This window comes from Corapipo altera, unplaced genomic scaffold, assembly GCF_003945725.1.
Source record: "Corapipo altera isolate COAL_440 unplaced genomic scaffold, ASM394572v1 55, whole genome shotgun sequence".
In the NCBI taxonomy this organism is placed as follows: domain Eukaryota; kingdom Metazoa; phylum Chordata; class Aves; order Passeriformes; family Pipridae; genus Corapipo; species Corapipo altera.
In genome coordinates this window covers 8,531,424-8,542,387 of record NW_020884882.1, presented here as the reverse complement: position 1 = coordinate 8,542,387, position 10,964 = coordinate 8,531,424, and the positions used below count along the sequence as shown (strand labels likewise).

At 60.6% G+C, this 10,964-nt stretch overlaps 2 protein-coding genes across 6 annotated transcripts; both read left to right on the top strand.

The window, feature by feature from the left end:
• Nucleotides 1-84: 84 nt before the first annotated feature.
• LOC113945722 lies at nt 85-3,969 on the top strand. The gene is made up of 5 exons (XM_027640213.1): nt 85-277; nt 359-744; nt 1,364-1,524; nt 1,929-2,061; nt 3,271-3,969. The coding sequence occupies exons 1-5, from the start codon at nt 121-123 to the stop codon at nt 3,475-3,477; spliced, it is 1,044 nt and encodes a 347-aa protein (XP_027496014.1). The 5' UTR covers nt 85-120; the 3' UTR covers nt 3,478-3,969.
• Nucleotides 3,970-4,460: 491 nt separating this feature from the next.
• Nucleotides 4,461-8,776, top strand: KLHDC8B (kelch domain containing 8B). 5 transcript variants are annotated; one of them, XM_027640803.1, is made up of 6 exons: nt 4,461-4,496; nt 5,103-5,572; nt 6,406-6,570; nt 6,764-6,988; nt 7,235-7,348; nt 8,139-8,776. In XM_027640803.1, exons 2-6 carry the CDS (start codon nt 5,200-5,202, stop codon nt 8,333-8,335), a joined length of 1,074 nt encoding a protein of 357 aa, XP_027496604.1. In that variant the 5' UTR covers nt 4,461-4,496; nt 5,103-5,199; the 3' UTR covers nt 8,336-8,776. The 5 variants fall into 5 exon arrangements, with proteins under 5 accessions (XP_027496604.1, XP_027496606.1, XP_027496603.1 ...); XM_027640805.1 differs by lacking the exon at nt 4,461-4,496 and adding an exon at nt 4,497-4,561 and having other exon boundaries at nt 7,235-7,336; XM_027640802.1 differs by lacking the exon at nt 4,461-4,496 and adding an exon at nt 4,497-4,561.
• Nucleotides 8,777-10,964: the final 2,188 nt, after the last annotated feature.

The following is a 10,964-nucleotide window of genomic DNA, read 5'->3' as shown; positions in this document are numbered from 1 at the left end:
ATCAGGTAACGGGGCCGGACCGGGCCCGGGCCGTGAGCGGCGGGGCCGGGGCTGGGACCGGGGCCGGGATCGGGACCGGGACCGGACCGTGAGCGGCGGGGCCGGGCCAGGGGCCGGGCCATGAGCGGCAGGGCCGCGCAGCGGCGGCGGCGCCTGGTGCTGCACGTGGACCTCAACAACACCGTGGTGGTGGCGGACACGGTGACCGGGCAGGGCCCGCGCGCGGCGCTCAACACCTTCCTCAGCACCGTCACCTGGGGCCGCGCCGGGGCCGCCGGTGAGCGCCGGGGCTGTGGGAGCGGGGGGAGCCGGTGTGCCGGCGGCGGCGGGCGCCGAACGCGCTCCTCTCTTCTTGCAGGCGAGTGGGAGTGGCTGAGCGACCGTCCGTCCCTGTGCCCGCCGTGCCCCGGCGCCCTCAGCTACTACAGCGCCTGCGGCCGGGACCCCTCCTTCACCGAGGCCGGGCCGGGTCGCCGCTTCCGCAACCTCCACGCCCGCCACCTGCAGCTGCTGGAGTGGCCGGGCCGGCCGCACGACGCCTTGTCCGTGCCGGGAGAGCCCGGCGAGCGCTACCACCTGATCCTGCCCTCCTTCTTCCGGCTCCTGGACACGCTGCACCGGAATGGCCGGGCCTTCGCCGTGGTTTTCAGGACCTTCGGCACCGACCTGCCCCGTGCCCTACAGGCTGTCAGCAGTGCCCTGGACGGGCAGCACCCCCAGTTCCCCACCTTGCGGGACGTGGCGGTGAGTGGTGCCCCGAGGGTCCTGTGGGATGGGGAAGGGCAGCCGGGTAGTCCCACGGTGCCCCCCCCCCCGTGCCAAGCTGCTCTCCAACCACTTGGCCAGACTGCTTTAAAAGCACCGGGTTCTTGGGATGAGGCTGTCAGCTGTGGGGGAGCACGTGTGTGTGCAAATTCTGTATGGGAATGGTCTCCTCTTGAGGTATCCCAGGTTGGACAGAGCATCCCTTCTCCTGGGAAGTGGCTGCTGCAGCAGTGCAGGGCTCCCTGGCTCAGAGCTGATTGCAGCTGTGCTCTCTGCCCTCCCCCTGGAAGCACACTGGGCAGGAGCACTGGGAATGATCTTCAGGAGATGCTTCACTTATTTCTTGGAGCATTTATGGGGAGCAGAGAATGAAACGGGGGCAGTGTGCAGCTGGGAGGTCATTCTTTTCTGTCCCTGGGAAGGGGATGACTTTTGGCTGGGGGTGGTTCCACACTTTCTCTTGTCTTCTCCTCAGCACTGCCCTCCCACACTGCGATGGTGGGGAGTCTCCACCCTGCTTCTTGGTGTCTCTACCAGTGCATGAAACAACCTGTCTGCTTTGAAAACCTTTCCTCCCTTGCTTTCTGTGGTCCTGCAGCTCCCTGTGGACCTCACCCCTGGCCAGATCCGCTGCAGCAAGCGGGAGGTGGTGCTGACACGGGGTGCAGAGAAGCTGGCCACCCGGGAAGATGGGAGAAAGCTTTACAACTATTTCAGCTCCTTTGAGGGAATTGGAGGCTTCCAAGACCACTTTGACTGGTGAGAAACAGGGCACTGAGGAAGTGGATTGGGCGTTATATTTTCTCCTGTGATTCTCTGATCTTCTGAGATAGCTCCTAGTTTTGAAGTCTTTTTGGTTTTGGGGCCCCTGTCACTTATGCACTCCCTGTTTTTCCTGTGTGTAGCCTGATGGGGCTGTCATACCTTTCCTCAGGTCTCCATCCCCTGGTATACTCCATGCTTTTCTCCAAACAACCCCTGATTTGTCAGCTTGGTGCAAAATGCCTTTCCCGTGAGGCCACAGCGGGCAGCAGGACGGGACATTCTCCGTCCCACTTCCCTGGCTCAGAGGCTGCCCTGAGCCTGCAGTACAGCCTGCCTTTGCCTGGGAGCTGTCACCCTCTCACTCCCCTGACTGCTTCTTCTCCTGATAACTGTTTCAGGTGGGCCAGAAATAATTTCTGTTCCCGCGGTGGGAAGCCCCTGTGGATAGACCCCCACGATCCTGATGTTCACCACATCTTCATCGATGACAATATCCGGCTGGACGACGCGGACACCATTGTCCACCCACAAGTAAGTGGCTGAAGGCCGCACTGGGGGTGACCCTGGTGAGGTCAGGCACGTTTTGTGTCCTTTGCGTGAGGCTGCAAAGGGGGATTGAGGTGTAGCCCTGGTGCCACTGCACCCTGTGGCACCAGCATGGCAGTGGCCTCAACTCCTGCCCATTTCCATCTGTAAGGAGACAGTGCTGGGGGGAAAACCTGCAGCAGCCAGTGAATGGTCAGCAGTGTTTGCCAGGCAGCCAGGGAGTTATGAGGAATGACGTGCTTTGTGGATATTCCCTTCCATACAAGCTCTCCCAGGTTGTAGTTTTGTAGCTGTTGGCAGGAGTTGTCACTCCCTGGACAGACCTGTCAGGAATAGGGTTTGGTCTGTGCTGTGCCTGGTTCAAGGGAGTTATTGCAACAGCCCCTGTGTGCAGCAGCTGCTGCCTGGATGTCTGCAGCAGATAGAGAATGGCTCACACAGCTCCACTTGCTGCATTTCAGCCTCAGGCTGTTTCCCTGATCAAGGAGTTCCTCCTTTTGCCATCAGTAGCTGGTATGGCTGGTCGGTTGTGCTGCTCAGCTTGTCTCAAGAGTAGCCCTGCAGCCCAGCCCCAGGGTGGCTCCCATGCCAGATCACACAGGTAGGATCCAGTTATGGTGGCAGCAGGCCTCGTGGGAGTTTGGGCAGCAGCCAAGCATCTTCCCAGCGGGGCTCGTCCTCACTGCTGGGACCTTGTTGTCCTGCAACCAGGATCTGTAGGTTGGATGCCATCTTCCCCTCCTCTTGCATCACCAGCTCTGCAATGCTGTCCCCATGTCAGTGATGGTGACAGAGCAGTGCTGGAAGTGAAACAGATTACCAGGTGGCCTTAGGCAGAGCCATGGTGAAGATCAGAAGGTGGAGTCCCTGTTCCCTCCTGTGGCAGCCAAAGGAGAGCTGTTGGCAGAGGTTTTCCTGGCGTTGGCTGCTCCACAGAGCTATTTTCTTCCAGCTGTGTGGTGTGTTCCTTTAGGGGAGCACCAGCAGCATGTGTGACAAGCTGTTTTGGAACCAAAGGCACTTTCTGTGAGGGAGGGGAAATCTGGAGAAAGTTCACCTTGTGCTGCTGGAGTGGAGATGGGATCCCCCTGCCCTCTGACCCTGACCCACAGCCAGCATGGAGGTGCCTGGCCAGGGGAGGACAGGGGCACCACAGAGCACATGTGCTTCTGCCAGGCCCTGCTCTCCCCGCAGGTGTTCTCGGAGCGGGGCAGCAGCAACCCCAGGAGTGCACCCACCTCAGAGCTGTACGACGTGTGCCTGGTGCAGACAGACCTGCTGGAGGCCATTTCTGATGAGGACTATTTCCTGCGCTGTGTGAGGAGGTGCGAGGAGAACTATGACCGCTACCTGGCCTGCGCGGAGAAGGACACTCCAAGCCGGCAGTGGGATGGACAGTGATACCACCTCGTGGGGCCAAGGGGCTCCAGAATGGGACACCCCCCACTTTCTACTACACACAGGCAAAGTCCTGGGCTGGGCTCCTGCTTCAAGCTGTTCCCTCTCCAATGTGCAATGTGGGCGTTCAGTCCTACCAGGAGCCTCCATGCCCAAACACAAGTGTCCCGGGAGCTTGTGTGATGGGATTCCTGAGGAAATGGTTCTCCATTCCTTGGCAGTGCTGCCCAAGGTGCCCTTCCTGCATGAGGGCTGGGGCTCACTGTGCCCCTCTGCTTGCCAGGCAGGTCTTTCCATCCCTTACACCATGGCTGTGATGCAGCTTCTCAGTGTTCACACCTCCCTTCCCACTCCTGTGGCGGTGACTGGTGCGGAGCAGGTGCCAGCGTGAGCACAGTGTTATCGGCAGCACCCACAGGTGCCATTTCTGGTGTGGTGTTCTCAGCGGATGCCCTGTCACTTCTGTCTGTTTTTAAAGCAAACCTTTTTAGCTCATTTCTGTGTGAATTTCCTGCCTGCCCTTGCCTCTGCCTGTGCTGGTGGGTGGGAAGCGCCTTTCCTGGCATGTTCATTTGCCTGGCTCAGCCAAGTGGGGACAAAAGTGGCGGTGGAGGGTTTAAGACCCGTGTGCATCTTCCTGACGCTGCTGAGAGACTGTGGCAAGGGTGTGCTCAGAGTGGGGCTGAGCTCATGCTCTGTCCCTGCAGCCCTGCAGCAGTGACGGGCCGGGGGGTGCTCTCCTGGGCAGGACGGTGGGTTCTCAGCTCTGTGAGCCCGGCGCTGTGTGGCTCTAGCAGCGGCAGCGTGATCTCTCCAGCTCTTCTCCCTGCGGCGGCTCCGTCCCGACGAGATGAACGCGACAGGGGCACGGCGGACTGGTGGCAGCGGGAGGACCGGGCGGAGGGGAGCGGAGCTCGGAGGGGGAGCCAAGGCGGGCGCGGCGCCGCCCCCACCGGCAGCGGGCGGGCCCGGAGCGGGCGGTGGCGCGGAGCGGCGGGGAGAGCGGCGGAGCGGGCGGAGAGGTGAGCCTGGTCCCAGTTCCTGTCCGTACCACTGTCCCAGCGACGGGGCGGCGCAGGCAGTCCCGGTACGGCGGAGCGGCCGGCCGGGGGTGCAGGCGAGAGCCTGGGGAGGGCCGGGGATGCGGGCAGTGCAGCGGGAACCGGGGAAGCGCCGGGGGTGCGGGCGGTGCAGCGGGAGCCCGGGGAGCGCCGGTGGGTGCGGGCTGCGGGCAGTGGCCCAGAGCCCCGTGGGTTGCGGGATGCGGGCGGGAGTCCGGGCAGCGCCGCGGCGTGCGGGCGGTGCGCCGGGAGTAGGAGCATCGCGGAGTCCGGACTGTGCACTGGGAGCCTCGGAAGGTGCGGGCAGAGGGGGACGGGCGCGCGGAAGTCCCGGTGGGTACAGGCTGTGTACCGGCGGCCCAGGGGAGTGGGACCCCGGAGTGTGGGAACTTCGGGGAGCAGGAGTACCAGTGGGTGCGAGCAGAGAACCCCAGGGAGTGGGAGCCCAGAGGGGGCGGGCAGGGAGCCCCGGGGAGCGGGGGCTTTCGCAGCGCCGAGAGGAGCTGGCTCGCTGGGGCTGGGGGAGCGGTGCGTGCCTGGGCGCTGACTCGGATGCTCTCCCCGCAGGAGGCGGTGGGCAGAGCCGGGCCAGTGCCGAGTCAGGCCGGATGGGCGACACAGCGAGATCAGGACCCGGGGACCCCCGGGGCGGCTGAGCAGGCCCATGGCGGCGGGCGCGGGCGCCTTCGCGTGGGCCACCTTCCCCTCCATGCCCACGCGGCGCGTGTACTGCAGCGCCACGCACCGCGACGGGCAGCTCTTCGTGCTGGGCGGCTGCGGGGGCGGTGGGCGAGCCCTGGGAACGGCCGAGGTTCTCGACCTCCCGGCCCAGCGCTGGACCACGCTCCCACCCTTGCCCACGCCGCGGGCTGGTGCTGCTGCCCTCGCCCTGGGCAAGCAGATCTTGGTGGTGGGTGGCGTGGATGCGACACAGAGCCCTCTCGCCTCCGTTGAGGTCTACCACGTGGATGAGGGCAAGTGGGAGAAGAAGGCGGCGCTGGCTCAGCCCTCCATGGGCATCTCAGCTGTGCAGAGAGGTGAGGGATGGGGAGGGTACCTGGCTGCAGTCTGGAGAAGTGGAGATACAGGAGTCAGGGATGCTCAGGTGGGATTTGAATCCCTATGCTGTTTGGGATGCTGCATAAGACTTTCACCCAGCAGCCAAACTTACCACTTAATAGTAGGATCGTGCTCCTGCCCCAAAAGCCAGCCCACTTGCAGCCCAGAGATGAGCAATACAGAGCCCCTCCAGGTATGGTTGCCTTCCCCAGCTGCCCTGGCTGTGGGCCATGCTGGGTGGCTGAGCACTCTGCTTGAGCCCAGCTTGGTGTACTGTGCATCAAACATATTGTGACTCCTGCCTAAAGTTTCCTGAGCAGCCTTGGAGCCTTGGCACAGTTTGGCATGCTAGGAGCCAGGTATGTGGTGCCCAAGTCTGCTTCCTGACCAGGGATGCTGTGGCATGGCCCAGGTTGCAGCAGGCTGAGCAGGGCAGAGGGGATGGCAGGACAGTGGTGGGAGCGGGCAGGGGTGCCGGCTATGCTGGGAGCAGGAGCAGGATTTGGCAGAATGGCTGTGTTGCCATGGTGTCTCCAGGGAGATGGTACTGTTGAGAATAATTAGAGAGGATGGCCTTGTGCTCTTCTCTGTGTCTGATGGATGGCATGGAGAGGGGGACAAGAGGGTCCCATTAGGATCAGGGCATTGCCAGGCTCAGGCCTGGCTACACCACCCTCTAGCCACTCTGGAATGATGTGTGCCCATGGGACTCTGCAGTGCCTGTGCTACCAGCCCTGGAGGGCACAGGGGCACTCCCAGCCCCATGGTGCTGCCCACAGATCTCCCTGCCTCACCACTACCTCTTTTGCAGACGGGGCTGTTTACGCACTGGGGGGAATGGGTGCGGACACCTCCCCCCAGGCATTGGTCCGTGTCTATGAGCCGGCGAAGGACCACTGGCAGCCCCTGCCCTCCATGCCCACCCCATGCTATGGGGCCTCCGCCTTCCTGCAGGGCAACAAGATCTTCATCCTGGGTAGGTGCTGCTGGGGCAAGCTGAGCATCCCCTGTGTACCTCCACTACCTCTGGGTCAGGGAGTGACCTGGTGCACCCCAGGGTAGCTCCATGCTGCCCAGCACTGCAGTCAGGGGGGCCCCTCAGGCTTGCTGAGTACAGTGATGGTGCCAGTTCGGGGCACCAGCAGCCACAGCATCTCCTCTGTGCACAGGGGGCCGGCAGGGCAAGCTGCCCGTCACAGCCCTCGAGGCCTTCGATCTGGAGACGAGGAGCTGGACACGCTATCCCAGCATGCCCAGCCGCCGCGCCTTCGCCGCCTGCGCCATGGCCGATGGCATCGTCTTCAGCCTGGGGGGGCTGCAGCAACCAGGGCCACACAACTTCTATTCTCGTCCCCACTTTGTCAACACCGTGGAGATGTTCGATCCTGCCCAAGGTGAGCTCCATGTCCCTGAGTAGAGTGGAAGCATCACCTATGTGTCCAGGATGACTCCTTGGATTGGTGAGGGGTGTCTGCACCTGAGGGACATGATTATGCAGGCTCTGAACATCAGCCCCTTGCACCCATGCGAATCCTGCCCTGTGCTCCCTGGTCCCAGAGAGTGATTAACCTGGGGCTGTCCTGGCATCAGTGTGTGGAGAGGAGCCCCAGTGTGTGATGCTCACTCCCTCTCACCCCCAGGTGCATGGAGAAAGCCAAACCGCACCATCCGCATGAGGGAGAAGAGAGCCGACTTCGTGGCTGGCTGCCTAGGAGGAAGAGTGGTGGCCGTGGGTGGCCTCGGTAATGCCGGGGGTAGGCGTGTGGCTGTGTTCCCATCCCCATCATTTGTGGCATATCAGTGACCTGCATGACAGTGGAGAGGTTGGCTGTGAAAAGCCACGGGGGTACTGCAACACTGTCTGCATCTGCATCCCTTTTGTGCCCTTCAAGTTCTGGGAAGACCCTACTGCCCTGTCCCAAAGGCTGCCCCACTGAGCCCCTTGCCCCTTTCACCTCCAAACCAGGCTTTTTCCAGCTCATGTGCAGTGTGCCGGGCTCACATAGCCCACAGTGACTCAGCCCCACTGTGCAGGGCTGCAGCACTGCATCCCTCTCCCAAGAGAGCTGGGGAAAGGTTAGTGCTGTCACTCAGCAGCAGAGATGCAGCAGGAAGGGCTGTCTGGGGAGCCTGGTGCCAGCCACAACACCTCCAGCCCTGCAGTGAGGGCTGCCAGACCCCCCAGGCTCATCCAGGGTGAGCTGGGCGGGAGGAGGTGATGGGGAAGGCAAGTGGTGCTGGCTGAATCCCTGTGGTGTGGCATTGTTCCTGAACCCTGCCGCTGCTGGAGCTGCCCTCCCTTATCCCTGCGGAGTGCCAGTACAGGGTGGGCAGAGCCAGCAATGCGGCATTAATTCCAACAGCCCTCCCTGTGGGGACTTGGCTAATCCTCTTGTTTCCCCACTAATTGCCTCTGGGATCTCAGAGCCCCCGCAGCCCAAGGCTCCTGTTGGGATATCAGAGGCATGCAGAGGGGGAAAGGCAGACACTAGGGGGTGTGCGGGGGGGATGCAGGGGGTTCTGATGCCATTCTATCTCCCACAGGGAACCAGTCCTACCCACTGGACTCAGTGGAAGGGTTCAGCCCCTCACAGAAGAAGTGGGAGCCACTGCCCCCCATGCCCACAGGCCGCTGCTCCTGCTCCAGCTGCCCAGCACCCGGCCTGCTCTTCCTCATCGGTGGAGTGGCCCAGGGCCCCAGCAGTGCCGTCGAGGCTCTGTGCCTGCGTGAGGCGCCCTGAGCGGGGCCCTGGGAGCCAGCCCCAGCCAAGCACCAAGTGCCTGAAGATGGGGACAGGGTGTGTGAGCACCCATGCCTGCGAGTGACCTGGCTCCAGGGAGCTGCAGTCCCATGACATTGGGCACGGGAGCAGCTGCAGTTTTGGAAATCCCTCTTGGCTCCTGTAGTGCTGTGGTGATGGAACCCAGGGCAAACTCCTGCCTGGTGGGACGGCCATGGCCAGCAGTGTGGAGGGAGCAGCGGCGGCGGGACTGTCGCTGGCCTCACTGCCCTGCCCGGCCCCGGCAGTGCCGTGGCGTGTCCGTGCCGTGTGTGTAGCAGTGAGTGCTGTGTCGTCGTAGACCCAGTCAATGTCTCATGTAGCACAGAGGTGCTCTGTAGCTCAGTGCCTGGGAGGTGATGTAGCACCTTGAATAAATGAAACACATGGAATTTTACCCCACTGGAGTCGTGTTGTCCCTGTTTATCCTACTCCAAGCAGAGACATGCCGCAGCCTGTCAGGAAAACCCCTCCCAAGGGAGAACCCTTCCCTGGCAGGACCCATGCTGTGGGGTGGGGATGGCTCTTGTTCTTCTCCCCACTGCCAGGGTGAGCAGAGCAATGTGATGTTGGGATCTGGCCCCCTTTTGGAGAGGGGGAGCTGAGCAGTGGCTGCCCTGCCTTGGCACAGCCTTGCTCCTGCTTGGCCTCTCCTGTGGTGGAAGGGGCTGCAGGGGGTGAAGGTAGCAGCAGGAGAGGGGCCTTGCTGGAGAGAGCTGAGGTGTGAGAGAGGCAGGAAATGGAGATGGCTGCCAGGATCCTCAGAAATAAGATGAGATGCCTACTGTCAGCTTCTGGGCCCCATCCAGCACCATGGCCCGATCTCAAAGGATGGACTGCGGCTGGTGTGTGGGAGAGTTGGATCCAACTGTGACCAGCTCCCCTATGCAGGGACACCACAATCCTGCTTACAGGCAATTGGGAAGTGAAGGTGGTGTCTGTGGGTGATGTTTAGGGGTGTACCCTAAACACAGTGAGACCAGTGGGGGGTGACCCCCAATTACCCAGTGCTGTGGGCTCACATGAGCCTTGCTAGTCTTGGCTCCATCCAGAGTCCTGCACCCAAAGCAGAGAGCAGCAGTAGTGGATGCAGGCGAGGGATTCGATCTTTAACTGGTACGACATTAGAAAGATCTCACAAGTCCGGGTAAATATCAAGCACAGATGCCTGACCTTTCAGAGGAGACAGCTGGCATGATCCTTGTTGGGCAGCAGGGCCGTAGAGACAGAAGGCTGAATCCTGTCGGAGTGCAGCAGCATCCGGCACACTGCTGGGGCAGGCTGAGCCGTCTGCCGCGGGCATCACAGCGTGGGGAAAGTTGGAAATCATTCAGAAAAGAGCATTCACAAGCATTCACGTTTTCAGTGCCACTGCCCCATTGCTTCTGCTGCCCACCTGGCAGAGTAACCACAGAGTCCATCCTGATGTGCTGCGTGGCTGTTTGCGTGTGATTTGGGAGAAACAACCTGGGATACCTGGGCTGGTGGTACCTCAGCTAGAGGCATCTCTGCATCTGCCTCTGGGGTTGCCATAGAAACCACTACTGTGCCAGAGCCAGCATCAACAGTGAGCCCCAAATTAAAGACTGAGCTGTACCTCAGCATCCAGGAGGATGCTCTGACAGCAAGGGGAGAAGGTCAGCAGCTCATGTTATGAGGGGAGGCTGGACAGAGGGACCCCCTCTGAACACAATGTGCTCCAACCTTCTACGAATATTTCACAGCACTCCCTGACCTGTGCTCAGCCCCATTGGGCTGGTCCTTCTCAGGGTCCTGGGAAGTGACAAACCCCTCACTGCCACCTCGCTACCTCTCCTCACCCTACCAGCCCTTTCCAGAAGCCAGCAAGGCATGCAATAATTCCATTCTCACTAAAACTTTAGTCATGGGGGACCCTAAATCATGGAGCTGCACTGGAAACACAGACCTGATTAATAAGCTTTTCCCTCAGGAGCATCGCATGAATGGGATAAATCATGACGCTGAGTCACCGGCAAATTGACATCCCTGCGTGCCAAGCTCCCTGCTGCTGATGGGGTGCCCAGAGCTCTTTTCCAAATTCAAGGCAATGGTGGCTGCAAGAGCCAGAGGATGCTGGAGGGGGAAGCTGCAGTTTGGGAGCTCATCACTGTTGTGGTGTTTTCAGCAGCAAAAGTGGCCGGGACAATGGCCAAGGTCATCTCAGGAATGGAGAGATCTTCAGGTAAAGGGATGAGGGTCCTGACCACTTTTGGAGACTGACACATTATTAACTGAAGAGCTCCCATGAGTTTCTAACAAAATGTGCTATGAAGAAAAAAAAAGTTGAGGGATGTACCAAATATATTGCCATCTATCTCCTGGCAGCTTCTGCTAATTTTACTAAAGGAAGGACTTTAAGTACCTGGCCACCCTCCCTAAAGCTAGAAGCACAGGCTGTTACTTCAGATATAAGGAGAGCTACAGTGCCTGGCAACATGGTTAATCTCCCCAGAGTGTGTTTTGGATGGGGGAGACGGAAATGGAGGGAACTGTCAGACCTATAATTAAAAAAATATGTTTCTGTATAGAAATTTCTTTCCGTTGTCAGGAGAGATGGAAATACAAAAAT

Bases quoted from the DNA above. Each gene is read 5' to 3' on its own strand.
- LOC113945722 (XM_027640213.1), top strand. From the start codon at position 121: ATGAGCGGCAGGGCCGCGCAGCGGCGGCGGCGCCTGGTGCTGCACGTG. The intron at 278-358 runs GTGAGCGCCGGG...CTCTTCTTGCAG, and splicing joins GGGCCGCGCCGGGGCCGCCG to GCGAGTGGGAGTGGCTGAGC. The intron at 745-1,363 runs GTGAGTGGTGCC...GTGGTCCTGCAG, and splicing joins CCACCTTGCGGGACGTGGCG to CTCCCTGTGGACCTCACCCC.
- KLHDC8B (XM_027640803.1), top strand. From the start codon at position 5,200: ATGGCGGCGGGCGCGGGCGCCTTCGCGTGGGCCACCTTCCCCTCCATG. The intron at 6,989-7,234 runs GTGAGCTCCATG...TCTCACCCCCAG, and splicing joins GATGTTCGATCCTGCCCAAG to GTGCATGGAGAAAGCCAAAC. The intron at 7,349-8,138 runs GTAGGCGTGTGG...TATCTCCCACAG, and splicing joins TGGCCTCGGTAATGCCGGGG to GGAACCAGTCCTACCCACTG.